We start from the raw sequence: 21,165 nt of genomic DNA, 5'->3' as shown, positions 1-21,165 counted from the left end.
CGATGCGGGACTCGATCCCAGGACCCCGAGATCATGACCCGAGCCGAAGGCAGCGGCCCAACCCACTGAGCCACCCAGGCGCCCCTTAAGGAACTTTTATAAGCAACAACTTCTTTTCTAATCTATGTGGAGAATTCAGGTACAGAAACAAAGGCCATGTTCTGGTGAGAAGGGGAATAAGCTGGGCATCCAGCAAATTCTTCAGCTGTGCAGGACAACAGAACAAGAAGCTTTGAAGAAAGCCCCTGAAAGAAAGGTCAGAAGTTTTGGCAGTGTCAGGATATAGAAGAGAAGAGACAAAACCTGGTGTTCAGGAGCCACTACGGAAGGACTCTGGATAACAAACGCCTTCCACTGAGATCCCTGGGAGGCTACACTCTAAGAGCAGACACAGACCAGAGGTGAGGGAAGACGACAGACGCAACACAGCCTTGAGGCAGCTGCCACTCTGGGCCTGTTAGGATAAGATGAAACCGCTCTGGAGAATGAGATAATCCAGACCTTCCAAAACTTTTACTATACAATGATAAGCATTCATCTAAAAATCACCAGACTCAACAACAGGACCGAATGAAAAAAGACAGCGGAGGCAGACTCACAAATCACGAGCTTATTGGTGGTGTTATCAGGTCCACCTGAAAATAACTGTGGTTAATACATTCAATAATAAAAAGCAAGATAGAAAACTGCACCGAAGAACTGGAATCTATTTTTAAAATTATTGAAATGGAAGGGCACCTGGGTGGCTCAGTGGGTTAAGCCTCTGCTTTCGCTTCAAGTCATGATCTCAGGGTCCTGGGATCGAGCCCCGAATAGGGCTCTCTGCTCAGCAGGGAGCCTGCTTCCCCTCCACCCCACTACCTGCCTCTCTGCCTACTTGTGATCTGTCAAATAAATAAATAAAATATTTTTTAAAAATTAAAAAAATGAAATAGAAATTCTACAACTGAAAAAAATGTACTGAGACTCAGAACTCAGTAGCAGCAAACTGGACAAAGTAGGAAAGAGAGCTGGTGTATCAGAAGACAGGTCACTAGAAAATGTCCTGCCTGAACTTTGAAGAGCAGAAAGAATGAAAAGCACAGAAAAGACTATTTAAAAACCCCCAAACAACATACAAGTCATTGTGAATAGCCCTAATATTTATACATGTAATTAGAATCCTGTAGAGGGAAGGAGAGAGAATTTGGCAGAAGTAATATTTGATGAGAATGGTGACAGCGTGTGTCTACATAGTAACGTGTATGAAAAATTTTTCTTTATTGACTAAATTTTTTACATTGAAAACATCAAGTTTTAAAACAATCTATTACCAGCACATCATACTTCAGTAAAAAGAAAAAAAGAATGAGTACTAATTGTGCACATTTCTCTGCTGTGATTGCTACTATTCCAACTTTTTTCAGTTATTTGAACACTGCAGAAGAAATAAACCATGCTTAGGATTATTAAGAATTTTATCATCAATTATTAAGGGTGACTAGTGTTTGGAGGAAAAAGATCTCCTTAAAATGCTGCCCTCTGAAGTATTTACCTTCCACGTCTCCTCAGATTTTTATTACAAAATATTTTGCTTGCATTTATTCATGATATTTTAGAGATAGCTAGTGATATCTAGCCTAATGCTTTTTAGAACATCTATTTAGATTAAAGGAAAAATATTTGAAGAAGATAAAGACAGAGAAGGGTTAAGTTATTTCTAGAATAATCTGTGTTCCTTTACACTGACCATTGATATAGAATCTTATTTTCATCTTTTAAGTCATAACTGAGTAAATAAACATTTTCTATGTATGTATGTGATATATAAAAGTTACTTTTTTTAAAAGAAGAATTTCAATTTTGAAAGAGAAAATTGCATTTCTAATAAATAATTAGTAAGCCAGATGGGTGAAGTGGTAGAAAGAATCCCATTAAAATCAGTATTTAAATTTGGTCTAAGGGAGGAATTTTAATCCACATCAGCCAAAAGAAACAAACATATTAAAAAGAACCCAAACAGCTTTTGCCATTTTGGTAGAAAACATATTACAATATTTCGTTAAAGTTTAACTATCCCGAATTTATACAGTGACTTTTAAGTAAAAGAGAACAGCTATTTTTGCTTCGGTTGGCATGGTATAATATTTCTTTCCCATTTCATTTTCTTCTGAAATACTCCTTAAGAGACCTTTCTTGTTCTTTTCTCATTTCATGTAATTGTTTTCCTTTACAGTTATTCTGACCTTACTTTGTCCTCTATAGTCTACAGTTTTCAAATACAAAGTGTATTTCCTCCCTTTTGAGGTACTAAGATGTAGGCAAAACTTTTATGCCTCTCCTAGTCATGTAGCGCCACCTGCTGGTTATCCCTTGGCATAGCATGAGGCTTGAGTTTGTTGAGTTGTACTTCTCAGAATAGGTTATTTCATGACTTTACTTTTTCTCTAGAGGTCTTTAAGATATAAAAGATAATGTCTACTTAATTTTTAAAGAATAGGATAACATAGGATATCCAATTACCAAATGGATCCATTGGACTCTTTTACAAGTGTAAGATATGTTAAAGGATCTTAGCAATTAATTTTTCTCACATCCTAAAATGTTTGCTATGTCATCACCCCAGGAATTATTACGTTATCCATAAATTATTCAAGCTAGACAAGACTAAATAAGACAATGGAAGAATGGTGGAGAGATATCATTAAACTAAAATCTAGTGATGCTGGTGAAATTGATCATATTAAGTAAAATCTCAAAACTATGACCTCACATGTCAATATCCTAGATAAATTTTCTCAAACTTAAGAATTGATGAGTGAATTATATATTTCTAAGAATAAAAAGGGAAATACGTTACTTATTCAAGAGGGAAGGGTTTCACTGAACACCTGTCTGCAACAAAAACGAACTGTTTTGCAAAAAGGATCTGTGACAACTGTATTCTTTCATCTATTAGGATGTTTACACGCCACCATTTACTTGATACAGTTTCTAAGTGGATAATGCTAATATTAAGTGTATACATAAAGGTGACTGGAAGAAAACGGATGGTGTAAACATGAGTAAATTCACTGGATTAGAGAAAAATAGAGAGTCCCCTGTACTCAGACAGTAAATGGCAATAACTGTTTTTCCTGGGATACTGAACATATGTAATAAAAAGAAGATACTACTCATAACAAATAAATTATGCAGGAATAAAACAATGAAAAATGTATATTATGGGGAAAATATAAAATTTTACTTAAGGACATAACGGAGGATATAAATAAGTAAATGTTGGGTAGTAATACTTTATATTGTAGAAATGTCAATCCTCACCAAATTACTTCCTAAATATAGTATAATAACCAAAGAATTTTTCTAATAACTCAAGATACTGATTCTAATATTTATATGGAAGAATACATTACTTTACTGATGCCCATTATTTTTATGATCTCACTTGATCATTTGTGCTGGTGATTAAAATACTTATTCATTTTGTTCTTTTTAAAAATATAGGCTTTATCAAAGTACTATAGGCACATAATTTAAAAAAAAAACAGTACAGAGGACATAAGACAACCAACAAACCCCTGCCCCACCCTTCTCATCTCTCAGTTCCCCAACCCAGAGACAAAACTTTTACACCTATTTTTGTTATTCTGGTAGTCACCTCCATGTTTCTTAATAATATGCTTTTATTGCTATTTCTTGACTAGATGACCTGAGGCATTTTCTGTGGACTCCGCACTGACTCTGCCTGTTCCCGCTGTCTCCTCCCCACCCATACAGTTATATTACTATCTTTACGTTTTCTGTTTGCTACATTGGTCACTTTACTTGTCAAAGGATTTTACTTATTTATTTGAGAGAGAGAGAGAGAGAGAGAGAGAGAACAAGCAGGGGGAGCGAGAGGGAGAGGGAGAAGCAGGCTCCCACCAAGCAGGGAGCCCAATGTGGGGCTCAATCTCACGACTCTGAGACCGTGACCTGAGCCAAAGGAAGACACTTAACCAACTGAGCCACCCAGGTGCCCCTGTTCACTTCATTTTTAAGCAAGCTGTACCCCCAACATGGGGCTTGAATTCACAATCCCTGGATCAAGAGTCACACGCTCTATCAAATAAGCAAGCCAGGCGCCCCTACATTGGTCACTTTAGTAATGTAATACCTACATCTCTGTCTTACTTTCTCAACTATATCCAGAATTTCCATGTTCTATTTTATGAGAACAAAGCATCACTACTATTCCACTTACATTTCTTTCCTTCTCTGCCTTCCAAATTGTAACCCTTACATGGACACTGTCAAGACGGGGAACATTTACATTCTGCTCTGTAATTGCAATTAAGTCTTCCTTGCTTTGTCTAAGGTTTGACTCTAGAAACTGAAAACCAGTATTTGCTCTATTATGGGTATTTAAATACGGTTCACTGAGTAGCTAAGTTTTATGCTATGATTAGATTTTCTTGCCTATTTCATTGAAGCTTTAATCTACATGCCACTGTTCAAATGAATTCTCTTTCTCATCCTCCCAGCAGCTGTTCGAAATCACCTGACATATTAGGTTGCTTCATGTTTGAAGCAGGCTTTCTTGTACAAAATATTTTCTTTTCCCTGAAGTTTCCACTTGTCCTTGTTTTAGGGGATGAAGAAATGTACGCCATCCATGTGTGTCATCATGTTTCCTCCAGCTTCTTATCCAATCCATATATTAAAATTCATTTCATTTGGCTATTCTCATTTGGAGGGTTTGTCTCCCAGTTGTTCTATTCTTGTACAATGTATTATTCTGTACATTTTTAGTTGCATTTCTCTTTTTAAAATTTTCATTTTGAACTCTTTCTCTTTTGCGAAGTGTGGGCTTTTTTTTGCTTTACGGATACCATAGCTTCTTGGATATTTCTGAGAACTTTAACATTTTTAGGTTCTTTTCTATGCCTTAAATTACTTTCTCAGGAGTCAGTTCTTCATGTGCTCTTAGGTACTTCTTGGTCATATTGCAGGCTTTTGATAAATGGTGATTTTTCAGCCAAAGAGGTGCACAGGCAGGCCTGGGAGCTTTGCTCAGAGTGGGTGACCACTGGGGAGGAATCAAGCATGCTGCAGGGCCCCCAAGGACACGAGGCCAGCAGTGGCTCTACAGGCAGAAGTTGAGCATCAGAGCACAGTAAGTTCACGGTCAGCCAGCAGGCCTAGTGGAAGAAGGTAGGCAGTGTGCACCTGAGCCCTGTACACAAGAGTACATCTTCCCTGACCAGTCCTTTTAGAATGGCTGGTCTAAACTGAGTCTTGCTTCCAATGTCCTGTGTATTTTCTTCATACCAGGAATTGATAATATATTTCTTATTCATTTATTTTATTATGCTCTGACTGTACCACACTACAGATAAACAGATGCATAAGACATGTATATGAGATAAGATGGGGCAAGTTCCAATCAGTAAAGACTTGGTTTATAGTCTTTATAAGTACATGTGATAATCTTACAATTAGAGACACTCTCCAAAGGTAATTCTACCTTTGATATATATTATATAATATTTATGGTAATTAATTTCATATGATAATAAGTTGCAAAGCCCTAATTTTGCTTGTTTTCTTTTTTTAATTTTTTTAAAGATTTTATTTATTTATTTGACAGACAGAGATAACAAGCAGGCAGAGGCAGGCAGAGAGAGAGAGAGGGAAGCAGACTCCCTGCTGAGCAGAGAGCCCGATGTGGGGCTCGATCCCAGGACCCTGAGATCATGACCTGAGCTGAAGGCAGAGGCTTACTTAACCCACTGAGCCACCCATATGACCCTTGTTTGTTTGTTTTTTTATCTTCTATTCACACAAATACACACACACAAAGTCAAGGAGGTAATCACATTATTCAGAGAGTAAGGCAATACTTAAGCCTTTCTAGTTTATGAATACCACACTAGCACTACAGAAGTTGTCAAAAATAACCAATGAAGTCATTCAAATGCATTCCTAACACCCACATTTCAAGGAGTTTCTGTGTATTTTGGTCAAGACCAAATCCTTCATAATTAAATGCAAATCCTTGCTAATGGAAAATGACCCTTGAGGAGGAGGAACAAAGAAGGCTGAATAAAGCACCCCGCTTCACCTCAGAAGTGCGGAGCCAGGGTTGTGACTCATATCTCCCCTCTACTAATCCAAGGAAGAGAGATCTAGGACAGTAAAATCCTGCTGCCCACCACAGGCTGCTCTCCTCCTCACCCATCCAGTAGTTATCAAGGTCTCCAAGAATTGTGTCATGGGCTTTTTCTTGTCACTTTCTAAGTTCTCCTAGGGCCTCCTACATGTGCAACAGTTAACACCACCATGCTGATATCTCCAATCTACGCAAACAACTTTCATCTCTATGTAGAGATCCAAGTCCCTAACTTCTTAACATAAATTTTATTTCTAACTAATTTCCAATTAGTTCTAACTAATTAATTGATATTTTTGATGTAGGCTAAACTCAGAAGCATTAATCCTTGCCCATAAAACCATCTCATCTTTCTTTCTACAAGCCATAATGGTAACACCACCTCCCAATCAACCAAACCAAGATTCCCCACACCTTCCCAGGCAGGCCCTGTTCAATGACCTTAATGTCTCCCACATCTCTCCGGGTTCCTTTATCTCCTTTATTAGCCATTCAAAAGCATCTGGCAACTGGCCCATTATTTACAAAAATAATAGAAGAGGCTTTTGTTTTGGAGTCTGCACTAATATAAACAAAAAAGACAAAGTTTCTAAGTATTCTATCCTGTCAGTAGTACTCAAACTCATTAAAAAATTCCTTCTACAAGTTAATAAAAAATATGAGACTTACTTAAATGGTGTGAAAAAAAACGGTAAAATAGCTTCTTTTTTCTGGGTCATTTTCACCTGGGAACCAGATAGAAAAATATTTTAATATATTATAAATGAGAAAAAAATTAGTTTCATTTTGAAATACAAACATCATTAAAATGTCTCATTGGGGATACTTATTACTTTGAAACTAAATGGAATTTTATGTTACTACATTACTCCATAAATATTTAAACAGAAATTTCAATTATCATGCTATCACAATAACCTGAGAATTAATCATACCAAGCTTCTTGCAAAATAACATATTGTAATGTAATTAATACTTGCAAGCTTGCAAAATAACATATTGTAATGTAATTAATACTTCTTTTACTCTTAGAAAACAAAACAAGCTGCATTAACAGTATTAAGGATAACAAAGTTTCCTTTAAATTGTCACTTCTTCACTTAGCTTAATGTATATGGTAATGTACATGAAATGACGACAAATGTTGCAATCTCTACTACTACTTCTGTGGGGCAAATTCCAATCAACAGAGTTGGAGTGTAGTCTTTATAAGCATATGTGATAGTCTTACAATTAGAGATATTTATCAAAGGTAATTTTACACCTCAAACTCATTCATGGAATGTGTACCTCACAAATGTTAAACTTTATGACACTAGTCAAATACACAAAATTTAAAGATAATAAACTATAGAAAATAATTTCTTAAAACACAGAATCAAATATTTTCACTTAATTTATTTGGTTTTAAAGTTGTAGTAGTATCCATTGTGTGTGTCTTATTTTACCTTGAATTGTTCAAGAATCTGCATTGCATTTGTAAACATGCTCTCTGCCCTGAAGAGATCAGTGTTGTTAAGATAATCTATAGGAAGGATACCCTGTAAACAATAAACACTGGTTTAATATTAGTATTAATATTATTAGCATACTATTATTAGTATTAATAGCTCAAGCTATTCTTATAAAACAAAATAGACTTATAAAGAAGCACTAAAGACAAGACAGGTAGATGAATAACTTACTGAAATAATTAAGCAAAATATCTTTTTAAAAATCGTAATTGAAAAATGTTCTATTATTTTTTCTACAATGTAGATATAATAAGTTGTATAAAGCAAAGAGATGAAACAGGTTCAATAAAACCCAGTATCTATCGAAAGACTACTCTGTGCTAGGAAGTGAATGAAATGCTTTGCACACATGAAAAATCACTATGGTGGGCCACAACCAGTATACTTAAGGGGGGAAAAAAGGCCTAATAAGAAAATTGAGAGTATACCATACACAGTAAGAGTAAAGACTGTTCTGTGAAACTTTTTTTTCAGTTATACACATATAGTCATAAGTATGACTATAAGGATCATCTTCTCAGAGTTCTGAGTTAGATGACATTTTTTTTTTAAGATTTTGTGTATTCACTTGACAGAGATCAAAATAGGCAGAGAGAAAGAAGCAGGCTCCCTGCTGAGCAGAGAGCCCGACATAGGGCTCGATCCCAGAACCCCGGGACCACGACCTGAGCCGAAGGCAGAGGCCCCATCCCACTCAGCCATCCAGGCACCCCAGCATAATATTTTTTAAAGTTTCATTTGAAGAGCTAATAAGAATGGCTGGTTGGAATATATATTTTGGCTTTTCAGCATCCAGTTCCCATTCTTTACAGCATTACCATTCTATGTTTAGAAATCTTCCCCACTGTGGAATTTAAGAAACAAAATAGATGAAAACAGGGGAAGGGAAGGAAAACCAAAGTAAGATTAAAAACAGAGAGAGAGACAAACCATAAGAGACTCAACTATAGAGAACAAACTGAGGGCTTTGAAGGGGCATTGGACGGGATGGTTTAAATGGGTGATGGGCATTAAGGAGGGCACTTGTGATGAGCACTAGGTGTTACATGTAAGTGATGAATCACTAAATTCTACTCCTGAATCTAATACTATACCATATGTTAACTAACTTGAATTTAAATAAAATTCTTGGAAGGAAAAAAAATTCTCCCCCACTGGATATAATATAGTAGGTTTCTGATGGAGTCCCACCTTCCTTTACTGAAGGGTAGACAAATAAGGCCAGCCCACTCAAATGGTAAGCACTGGAATTTGACTCTTGGGAGTCAAGGAACAAAAGGTACAATAGGTGTAAAACTCTCCTCCCCTAGTGATGGTGCCCTGGCTGCAACTGTTTGGTTCTTTCTTCCAAGTCTCTGGTGTTGTCTTAGTTCCTGTTCATTTCTAAGCCTGGTTTTTGAGCACCCCTTGGATTCAACAACCCAGCAATATCTTTTTAATAAATCCCCTTTAAATGGATTAAGTTTCTGCTGCTTGTAATAAAAATTATTTATATATTTTTACCAATTATAAATGAAATATAAAGATAAATTTGTACATATTTTAGAAAATAAAAAAAAAAATTTAAGATTTTATTTATTTATTTGACAGAGAAAGATCACAAGTAGGCAGAGAGGCAGGCAGAGAGAGAGAGGAGGAAGCAGGCTCCCCAAAGAGTAGAGAGCCCAGTGTGGGGCTCCATCCCAGGACCCTGGGATCATGACCTGAGCCGAAGGCAGAGGCTTTAAGCCACTGAGCCACCCAGGTGCCCCAGAAAATAAAAAAACTTTAAAGAAAAACTATTACACCAGTGCTCCATGTTGTAGGTTATATAATACACACACTTATGAAGTATTATTATATACTTAGAGAGGGAAAAAGTTTTAAATGTAACCAAAGATTATTCAGAAAGACATAAAAAAGTAAATTTTACTGTACACTTTTTTTTTTCTGAGAAATGATAAAAAAATTTTACTCCTTACCACTGAATTAAGGGGAAAGGGAACTCCAATAAGAGAAGCCATCAGTGGTGCAACATCAGCCTACAGACAGAAAAAGTTCAATTCTAAGTTTACAGACATTAATAAGAAAATTAAATAATTTAATGCACTATATTTTGGACTATAATCATGATGTTCATTATAATCTATTACCTTCAAACATTTAACATACAATAGATATCAACTCTAAAAATATTTGTTACAGCTGTATCAACGTATAAAAAAATAAATTTGAAAGAGCCCCAAATGTAAAACATGCTAAAACAAAAAGTTACCTACCCTGATAGCTAAGAACTTGACTAGTTTATATAGTAGTTGTTCAGTATCATGCAAAGGACGCCTTAACTAGATAAAAAGTAAATCGCAATAGTACGCGCCGACTCCAGAAAAGTATAGATCAACTGAAGAGAAAGTGTACACCAGAAGGTTTGGCCAGCCACTGAAGCCCAGAAATGATATAACCCCCAGCTTCCTGGAGAGTTGTTTGTGCCCTTACCTCCACTTCCCCGACTCCCCATCTCGCCTCAGCCCACTCCAACTTCCTTTATGACCCTTCACCCATCCCAAAGACCACTCCTTAGAGAACTAACGTCCTCTGTTTTTCTAAATCTGATTGACTGTTTTTATATTAGTCCTTATAATTTTTCAGGCAGTAAAGTGCTTAGATGTCAGAATACCCAGTTCCAAATCCTTGCCTGCAATCTCTGAGACCTTGGGCAGGTTAACTTATCATTTATTTACTTATTTCCTTATCGCTTATTTATTTAAAAAAACTGTCCCTTACAGAGGTATGGCATAATTAAAGGAGATTAAATTTCTAAAGTACCTGGCACATAATAATCATGCAATAAATGGTAGCTACAAATGCTGTTGTGGTTATTTTAATTACTTGGCCTCTCAGCAGCACTGTGTAGACCATTCCCTTCTCGGCTTCTGTAACACCACACTCCACTGAGTGTCTTCAATTTCACTGTGGCTCTTTTCCAGATACCATCTCTAGTTCCCCATTTAAAGTTGGAGCTTGGTCCCAGGCTCTCAATGCTTCTCACTCTTTACCATCTGGACTCTCTTTATGAAGTACCAACATAGAAAATTGGAAAACTCCAATGGCCTCTAATCACCTTCTCCCTTTCCCCCAGAGTCCACTGTTGGCCTCTTCTAATCTCTTCTCCATGCTGCAGCCTGAGAAATCCTTTTGCAAAAAGATAGATTATATCACTCTCTAAGCTTCAAATACTTCCAGGTCTTCCCCAAGCTTTAGGATTAAGTCCATAGTCCCATAAGACCCTGCGGGATCTAACGCCTACCCAGACATCATACCACAGTCCCGGTTGTTCTATGCTGTGATCCTTTAATGTGCCATGTATCCTCTTACCAGAGCTCTGTGTACATGATGCTGCCTCTGCCTGGAAAGGGAGAGGGAGTATCACATGCCTGATAACTCCTACTTATTCTTCGGTCTCAGCTCAATCCTCAATGTCTCAAGAAGGCTTTGTTGACCATACCATCTACCAGATACATCCACTCTACACTCTTCCTGGCTTCACAGTCCTCTTTTGTAGTACTTAGCATAGCTGTAATTTTACATTTATTTGTATAATAATTTGGTTACTCTCTGTTCTCACCCCAAACTCTAAGCTTCCCAGGGCAGGCATCTTGTCTGCTTTTATTCATCATTATATCCCTTATACATGTTTAATGCTAATGTCTACACAATGTTTAAACACACTATAGACACATATCAATGTTGGTGGAAGGAATGAATAAAGAAATTCTCACCTAATGTAGATTTGAAGTAGGAGCATTCAGAGAGCAATAGCTGAATCTACATTTAGTTTTAAATTATAATCCAGTCTGGCTATAAGTAAAACATGGTTTATGATCTTCAAGATATTCCCTATTCCTCTGATGGTGATTTTTACTGCAAAATTAATTAAGTTGCTATTCTAGTTTTATATATTTCCATTTATTTGGGTGATATGCAGCCATCCTGACAGAAAAGACCATTCTTAATATGCTGATAGAGAACAGGCTTCTGCAATCATAGGCCTGAAAATGAGATGCTGAACTTTGGTTTATCCACTATAATAAGAAATGCTGGCTTTTGAAGTGACCTGGAGAAGGTAAAATATTCCCACCATCTTGGAGGCCATGTACCAATAATGCCATGCCTTCTACAAATAGCGAAAATGGTTGTTTACAGAGCATATCTTCAACAATGAAAATTCCATGCTTCATATTTATACACAATGTTACTGGTCTAACTTGATTAGGTTGGCCATGTATTTTCCTGCAATCTAAGGTTTCTAGCTAAGTTACCTATATTTTGTCATCTTTTTTCCATTGCATTTGTAAGCATCCTGGGTAGAATTAAAATATGTGTTAATAAAAAAAGAAATGGTAACTCACATACTAGAAGGAAAAAACCCATAATAGGGTTTTATTATTTATTAGCTCTATGCTTAAAGCAACTAAGCAAGGCAACCGTGACAAGAAATCATAGAAATTGAACAGACATGCAGATTTCAATTTACATAATAATTCTTTAATTAGCCAACGTTATTTGGAGGGAGCCTTCTTTCAGTTTTACTTGAAGCTTTTTTATTTTGCCAGAAGAAAGATCAGTTGAGTTAAAATATTTGCACTAGAAGGATTTCCCTTGGTAATTGAAATGTTTGGAAAAATCCTTTATCATCATCATTATTAATACTGTTTTTCAGATTTTTTTTTTTTTTTGGCCTAAACTTCCTATAGGAGATAAAATTAAACTTGAAAGTGATTAAATTGAACTGAATACCTGATGGATATCTTGCCTTTTCCAGTTCTCTAATTTCCATTCTGAAACACAATTAGACACAAGAGCTGGTGTTAAGACTTAAAAAAAAAAAAATAGTTTCATTATTAAGAGAGATCAAGGCATAATGTCAAACTAAAGTATTGGGAAAATCTATTTTAAGCCAACTATGAATAAAAAGGGCACTTAAACAGGCAGAGCTGTATATTTTTAAAACTAGAATTTTAAAAGAATAGCTTTAAAATAAATATTTGGATGTTTTCTGTGATGATTTATTAAACTTTCAAAATGCTCATTTGCAGACAATTGTTCCAAAACATCAAAAGGCCAAGGAAGGGAAGATGGAAGTAAAACGCGCAATGATAACAGCTGTCAGCGTGACTACAACTAACGACAGTCCTGCTCCAGGGAGTAATTAACACGATTGATAGTCTGTTAGTCGACCCAAGCCTTGCTTTTTTCTCAAATGGCAGTTGCTTGCAAAATACTTAAAACTGTAGCTGTGATATTCCTACTGTCACTAATCCAAATGTTAAAATACGATAGTGAATTATTATTAAAATCACCTTCAGAGATATCTCATTCCCCTATTTTCCTACATATAAATTCAGAAATTTCATTAGTCATCAAAACAAATGATGAGAGACCATGTCTTGATTTAATGATTTTAAGATATATTACCAAAAGTGTTCTAAAATATTTTTTATATAACTTGAAAAGTAATCTTTTAAAGTTAAACTTTGGTTTTATTTTAAATTGTTATATTTATAAAAACAATAAAGATAAATGTTTATACCTTTCAAAAATGCATCATCAAATTTCTGCGCTGATACTTTTTGGGGATACTTGATTCCAGCTCCCCAAGTGACAAACGGAGTTAAAGTCTCTGAAGGATGACCAGCGCCATGGAAACCTACAAATAAGACTCCAAGAGTAAGAAGACAAGCAAGAACTAACTTACAACTAAATATTTTTTTAAATACTTAATTTTAAAGAGTTGATCCATATGTGATTCTACTTCTAGACACTACACTCCCAAATGCTTACAACTCTTCATTAGTTAGTTTTAAAATATTCCCAAAGCAAGTCAGAGCATCCACAACAAACAGGCAAAAAAAACAAAAACAAAAACAAAAAGAGTATCTGTTGATTGGTTGAAAGCAGAAGAAGAATATTCACAATAAGACTTGGAGGAGATGCCACTAGAGCAGCTCTGTGTAGGGCGAGCAGTCAATCAAGGCCAGATCTGTTCTGGAGAGGACGGCAAAACCTCTTTGATGAGATTATTCCAGGCCAGTCTGGTTGGTGTAGCCAAAGGGCCTTTATAGAGTGGCACCAGCTTGCTAGAATCCTGTACTGTGATTTGGGGACCCACACCTCATCTTTGCCTTACTGCGTTCTCTGTGCACACACTGTGTTTGCCTTGGGAATCTCACAGGGATGATAAGCTCATCTAGGGGAGACTTTCAGTAGCCCTAGGGTCCCTGGTGATACCACTTTAACCTCACCCTGTTTGCCGTCACTTACAGTTAACTCTAGTAAGATAAATAATAGGATAGATACTTTTTGTTTTCTTTTCCACACTGTCCTCTAATTTCTCATTTAAATGAGAATATATTCCTTTTTTTTTTTTTTTAAAGATTTTATTTATTTGACAGAGAGAGATCACAAGTGGGCAGAGAGGCAAGCAGAGAGAGAGAGAGAGGAAGAAGCAGGCTCCCTGCAGAGCAGAGAGCCCGATGTGGGACTCGATCCCAGGACCCTGAGATCATGACCTGAGCTGAAGGCAGAGGCTTAACCACTGAGCCACCCAGGTGCCCCGAGAATATATTCCTTTTGTAGCTAGAAGAAAGATTCCTTACATAAGACCAGTTTTATTTTTTACATTAATACATTAAGCAGACAATTGTGTGCTAGACACTTTGCATATACTAAGACATCTAATCCTTTTCAACATTACAAGATACCTGCAAGCTATATTTACCACTACTTTAATCATAAAGTACATGTTGTTTAAAGACAGACTAACCCCAGTCTGTCATCCCATGGTCAGAGGTAAAGATAAATGCCGTTTTCCCATCATTTCCATAAAAATGTTCAAGCATGGACACAATTTCTTTTATTCCGTCATCAACTACTTTAATGTTATCCTTATATTCCCTGTTTAAAAAGAAAAAGAAGAACAAATTAAATTACAATAATTTGGAAAACTCAAATTTCATCAACATCAACTAATTACACCTAAAGTTGGTAACTCCTAAGATATTTAATTTTTTTTTAATTTTTTTATTTAAATTCATCAATTAGTCAAAATAGAGTACATCACTCCCAAAACACTTTTTTAAGACTTTACTCATTTATTTGTAAGAGAATGAGAGAGAGAGAGAAAGCACACACAAGCAGGAGGAGCAGCAGACAGACAGAGAAGTAGACTCCTGCCTGAGCAGGGAGCCCAATGTGGGACTCGATCCCAGGATCCCGGGATCATGACCTGAGCTGAAAGCAGACATTTAACTGACTGAGCCACCGGGAATCCCTCCTAAAATACTCTTAGACTTCATCATTAGTAGTTTAAAATCAGAGCTCTTGAGATTGTTAAAAATACTATTCTCTTTTTTTTTTTTTTAAGATTTTATTTATTTGACAGAGATCACAAGTAGGCAGAGAGGCAGACAGAGAGAGAGGAGGAAGCAGACTCCCTGCCAAGCAGAGCGCCCGATGCAGGACTCAATCCCAGGACCCTGAGATCATGACCTGAGCTGAAGGCAGAGGCTTAACGCACTGAGCCACCCAGGTACCCCTATTCTCTCCTTTTAAAGAAGCAAAAGAATATGAAATAGTCTTCAGAAATAGTTTAAAAGAATACCCCCCTATCCTAGCAAATATATCTTAATGAATGCTTCTTATATCTCAAATGTATCATGACTTACAAGTTCATGTCTCTTATAATGCAATCTATATTGTTCCTGTTGTATTAATAGGTAAGTATCACTGTTACAAGTATAAAATGTTTCCATCCCTTAGAGTGTTTGTGACATAAGACGTTAACATAACATGCTAAATAAATTATATTTAAGCACTCTATTCAGTTGAACAGGTTGCTTTGGTATGAGCTCTATCACTTACAACAGTCCATCACGTTCAAGAAGGGGAGCATGAGGCATTCATTCCTGGCAGCTAACCAATAGGCTTTAGAGTTAACAGTTAGATTTACCTAAACCAAATTCTAAGTAGAGAATAGAAGTAGAACATGGATTCTTCCTCTTATGGTCTGCAAAACTGAGAAAAATATTTGCTGTTCTATACCGGAGTGCTACTGAAATATAGTACACAAAACTTTATATATTTGCTAGATACAATACTGATTAAATGGAACACACAAAGAATAGCTAATTACATCTTTTCGGGATATAAATATTAACACCATATAAATGCTTTCCCCCCCTCAAGTTTTCCTGAAATATTTCTAAAACATATAGTTTTTCTCCTGTCTTGATAAATCAAGAATATGGAATATAAGTAACGTGATCACTACAAAATATTATAATACTTTTTTTAAAAAAGATTTTAATTATTTATTTGACAGAGAGAGAGAGAGAGAGCACATGCAGGGGGAGCAGCAGGCAGAGGAAGAGGAAGAAGAAGTAGGCTCCCCACTGAGCAGGGAGCTCGATGTGGGGCTGATCCCAGAACCCTGGGATCATGACCTGAGCCGAAGGCAGATTCCTAACCAACTGAGCCACCTAGGTGCACCCCCAAATTATGATACTTTAAAAGTTTAAACAGAATAGCTAAGTCCCTCAAAAACACAAAATTAAACACAGCATTAAAATTACCTCGATGTTGGCCGATGAGCATGTCCATTTGTATCTATTCCTAACAAATGTAAGAAAAAGACTATTTTTTCTTCATTTACTTTAGAAAACAAAGATTGGTTGTTTCTGGCAGCATGAAAGAATTCCTATATGTAACAAATCAGTTAAAGAAATTTAGTTCATTTGTTTTAAAAAATAATTCTGATAAAAACATTTAATTACATTTATATGTAACAATAAAATTAAACTATTTTATTTTGTTTAAATTTGTCCTCAGGACCTACCAATACAAAGTTCTTATTGTCAGTTCAGACAGCAACATCCGAATAATGAGTGAGCTATTTTCTGGGCTAGACGTGGGCCAAGGAAAGGTTATAGAAGGGGGATCTTGATTTCATGAAGATTTCATAAGCACCGAATAAAATACAGCAGGTTGAAGAAATATTTTGACAAGAGCCAAGCAAAACAGTACTAGAGACAACATTTTGGGAACATTTTATCATTTTTAAATGTTTTCAGAGCTGGACTACTTCTTGCTGTCCTGTCTAGACTACCACCCTAGTCCAACGAGTCCAACCATAACTGCTCACTCAGGACACTGTGAATAGCTTCCGAACACTCTCCTCCGCCCAAGACTAGAATCTGTTCTTCACACTGTATGATAGAAAAATGCCCTAACTTAATAAAATACAGGTCAAAAATTACTATATTAATTTCATAATGACAAGCTGGATTCAAAACATCCTAAGACAAAGGATTAAATTGCTACTTACATACACATCAACATGTAAACAAGTACCTGTGGGGAATACTTTCAAATTATTTTAGATAAGTCAACAGGCTAGGCCAAGATACATAATTATTGTTCATATAAATGTCTCTAACCATATAGTAATGGTAACTTTAACAAGAGCTATTTAATTGTCCAATACAAGTCTGAAGTACTTCTTGAAATAATTCTTCATTATTACAAATATTAAAAAAAAAACAATTGGTGCCATTAGAGAAGCCTGATATTCAAAAATAGAAGTAAATTAAAAAACACAATATGTAACCTGCTACCACCCTCCTTAAAAGCATAAAACCATGCCCTAGTTTTCATATACATTCTACTTAGCCCCTAAGTTTTTTGTTTTGTTTTAAAGATTTTATTTATTTATCTGTCAGAGAGATTGAGAGAGAGAGAGCACGCACAGGTAGGCAGAGAGGCAGGCAGAGGCAGAGGGAGAAGCAGGCTCCCCGCCGAGCAAGGAGCCCGATGTGGGACTCGATCCCAAGACGCTGGGATCATGACCTGAGCCGAAGGCAGCCGCTTAACTGACTGAGGCACCCAGGTGTCCCCCCTAAGAAGTCTTCAATCAAGAGAGAAGTGGCAAGTTCTTCAAAATAAAGGAGTTAATTTCTAATAATATAATTGAAAGCTGACAAAACCCCCCCAAACCTAGCAACTGAAGTTAGAATTTGCTCCACGACTGGTAAAAAAAAAAATATTCCAGGGTATAAGAAGTGCTGTTCATTCATATATGGACACAAGACCTGGAAACTATGAAATACTAATCTTGTAGAGCTCAACCAGTTAGATTCCTATTGGCTTTTTAAAAGTTAGTCTTTTGGACACAAGAGGTGAAATATACCTGAAGCTACTTTGCCTTCTGTATTTCGTTTGCTAGTGAGCATCAGCCCCCACTTTTTCTCATCACCTTGGAAAGGCACTCATTCATTTCTACACTCAACAAATATTTGTTATGCATCAAGGGAGAAAACTAGATGACTATCCCAACCTGTACTCTCTTTTTCTGAGTAAAAACCTGTGATTTCACGAGACGTGCCAATGCTCAACCTTAAAAGCTACCTATCTCCCATCCTCTCATACAGCTAGATGTGCCTTAGTGGTTGTGGCCAACGAGATATAAATCAAGTATTTCAGTCAAAAGACTATGAAGACCTAAGGCTCTCTGAAATAAATATAACTTAGTAGGAAAGAAGGTCCTTTCTGATTCCTTGCACTGTTGTCCTAAAACACTGAAATAATGGCATCTCTTGAAGATAAAACTCAAGCTCAGAGGACAGAGGAGAAATTCAAGAGACCGGGTCTTAATGACACCGTGGAACCATTACAACAGTCATGTACTGCAACAATCTTGGGCTGCCTACTTCTGGCATTATCTTTACTGAGATAAAAGTAAACTTTTAAGCCGAATTTTTTTCCTTATTAAACAGAACTTAAACTAATCTAAGCTAATATTTTTATCTCTGTACTAGACAATTCCTTGACAAGAACTGAGTTAACAGCACGCCTGGTGGGCTCAGTGGGTTAAGCCTCTGCCTTCGGCTCAGGTCATGATCTCAGGGTCCTAGGATCCAGCCTGGCATCATCGGGCTCTCTGCTCAGCGGGGAGTCTGCTTCTCCGCCCTCTCTGCCTGCCTCTCTGCCTACTTGTGATCTCTGTCAAATAAATAAATAAAATCTTTGGGGAAAAAATTAAGAACTGATTTAACAATGAGGAAAAGTCAGTATCTCTACCAACAAGATGTATATAGAATTGAAGGGGGATATGCCGATGCTGTGGCATAATAAAGTAGTTAAGATAGAGGTGTCAAGGGAATATAGAAGAGGGTTATCTAAGTCTAGCGGGAAGCAAAGTGAAGCAAAGGGAAGTCACGGAAGGCTTAATAAAGGAGATGGTTCACAAACAGCGTTTTCTTTATTTTATTTATTTTTAAAGATTTTTCTTTATTTATTTGAGACTGAGTGTGTGAGTGAGAGAGAGAGTACAAGCCATAGGGGAGAGACAGAGGGAGAAGCAGACTCCCTGCAGAGGGGCTCCACCCCAGGACCCCGGGATCATGAACCAAGCCACGGCAGATGCCTACACGACTGGGTCATGCAGGCGCCCCTGCACAGAATTTTAAAAAGCAAATAGATTCAACACAAATGAAGCTTAAGGACATGACGCTAAGTGAAATAAGCCACTCACAAAGGACAAACACAGCATGGTTGCATTTATATGAGCTATTTAGATATAAAACATAGATATATAGGTACAACTGCAAAGAAACAGAAAGTAGAATAGTAGTTGCCAGAGGCTGGGGGTGGGGTGGGGAATGGGAATTTGTTTAATGACAGCAGACTTTCAGTCTTGCAAGATGAAAAAGTTCTGGAGATTGGATGCACAATGATGTGAATATACTTAACACTATTGAACCTGTCTGCTTAAAAATGGCTAAAATGGCAAATTTTATGTGATAGGTATTTCACCACATTAAAAAAAAAAAGTGAGTAGACATTTACATGAATTTGTTTTGCTTGGATTAAGCATGAGTCTCTGGCCCAGGCACAAGTCCAGGTAAGACCCCTGACTCTCTGTCTAGCCTCCCCTCAGATCTTGCTCCCAGTGATACTCCTGCCAACTTAACTTCCTTCAGTTCCTCAAATCTATAATGCTGGCTCATCCTTCAGTGCCCAAGATTTACACATATATTGCTGTTCACTTGAAATATTCTTTTTTCATGGGCAATCCAGGTCCATCCAACTTTGTCTTCTAGACTTCTGAGATCACCTCAAAACTCTCAGAAAAGCCTTCTCCTAACTGTCTAGAAAACAATTTTCTAAAGGTATATTCTTAGTCCCTGTATTTTTCCTTCATACCATTTCTCACTGCTGATGATTTCGTGTTACTGTTATTGCTATACATATAAACCATATTTTATGAAGTCACGGGCAAATCATTTTTTCCAAGGACTAGCAGTATTGAGATAAAGAAAGGAAAGAAGACATAAAATCAGACCAGCCATAAGCTGTATCTGCCCATACACAAGGAATCAAACCCTGAATCTGGAGCATTTTTAGCTGTGTACATGAAATTGCAGCCAAATGCCTTTCAGGGATGCTAACATAAGTAGATGATATTAAGAAGCGATAATTAGCAAAGTAAAATTTGTCAATTGTTTTCTTTTTTTAAAAAAATATTTTATTTATTTGACAGAGAGAGAGGTCACAAGTAGGCAGAGAGGCAGGCAGAGAGAGAGAGAGAGGAAGAAGCAGGCTCCCCGCTGAGCAGAGAGACCGATGCCCGCTGGATCCCAGGACCCTGGGATCATGACCCGAGCCAAAGGCAGAGGCTCAACCCACTGAGCCACCCAAGCGCCCCTGTCAATTATTTTCTTAAAGAGATTTTATTTAACTTCAAGTGTTCCCTGATGACAAAAGTATATGTTAAATGAAAAAAGAAAAATTTCAAGAAGAAAGATCTTGATGAAGGAAATAGGTTTTATCAAAGAATGTATTGAACACTTAATTCCTGCTAAGTAAGTATGAAGAAAAATGCAGACATACACTGAGGAATATATTTACAAACTAACTAACAAAAATGACTATATCATGGAGAAGTCCACAATGTCAGTTCAAAAGACACTACTGGTAAAAATAAGAACCATTAAGGGTCAATCAATGAATGTTTCTTACAATGAATGTTTCTTTCTTTACATATTACAACTTGTAAGTTGTAATATGTAAATGAGAAACAATGGACAGGAAGAAAGGAAGCCATTATCCACAAGTGAGATTTTCAAACAATTTTTCAAAATGTAAATTCTATTGGATTCCTGGTGAAAATTGTGATAATTGTTACTATCAAATAGTCCAAACAACTTTATTTCTTAGAGAAACTCATGGATATTTTGTGATGACGAATTTGCTAATTTGTTTTTATCTTTCTCTAAAGTACAATTTTTTAAAAATCCTGTTTTCAATGCATTACATTTGAATAGCATTTTCAAAAGCAGTTTTCATACATCTTACATGATCTTACCACTATAAGAGACTATTGTATGGTTAAAGAATGATCAAGGTTTACCTAGGATTATTCAGCAAATAGGAATGAAATACAAGTTCCCTGAATTCCAATCTACGGAGCCCATTGAATTGTCA

General features: G+C 36.6%; 1 protein-coding gene across 1 annotated transcript in view; it reads right to left on the bottom strand.

Annotated features, from left to right (window-relative positions):
- Positions 1 to 21,165, bottom strand: part of LOC111154264 (phosphatidylinositol glycan anchor biosynthesis class N) — a 105,896-nt gene that overhangs the window by 63,941 nt on the left and 20,790 nt on the right. The window contains exons 7-13 of the mRNA XM_022513773.1: positions 16,257 to 16,381; positions 14,450 to 14,580; positions 13,217 to 13,333; positions 12,424 to 12,464; positions 9,609 to 9,668; positions 7,582 to 7,674; positions 6,803 to 6,858 (exon numbers count right to left, since the gene is read on the bottom strand). Of these exons, the coding sequence (XP_022369481.1) occupies positions 6,803 to 6,858; positions 7,582 to 7,674; positions 9,609 to 9,668; positions 12,424 to 12,464; positions 13,217 to 13,333; positions 14,450 to 14,580; positions 16,257 to 16,381 (623 nt within the window). The remainder of the gene's footprint in view (positions 1 to 6,802; positions 6,859 to 7,581; positions 7,675 to 9,608; positions 9,669 to 12,423; positions 12,465 to 13,216; positions 13,334 to 14,449; positions 14,581 to 16,256; positions 16,382 to 21,165) is intronic.

The sequence above is a fragment of the Enhydra lutris genome, unplaced genomic scaffold (assembly GCF_002288905.1).
Source record: "Enhydra lutris kenyoni isolate GAN:26980312 unplaced genomic scaffold, ASM228890v2 scaffoldscaffold36, whole genome shotgun sequence".
Lineage (NCBI taxonomy): Eukaryota > Metazoa > Chordata > Mammalia > Carnivora > Mustelidae > Enhydra > Enhydra lutris.
This window is presented reverse-complemented; position numbering and strand designations above follow the sequence as displayed.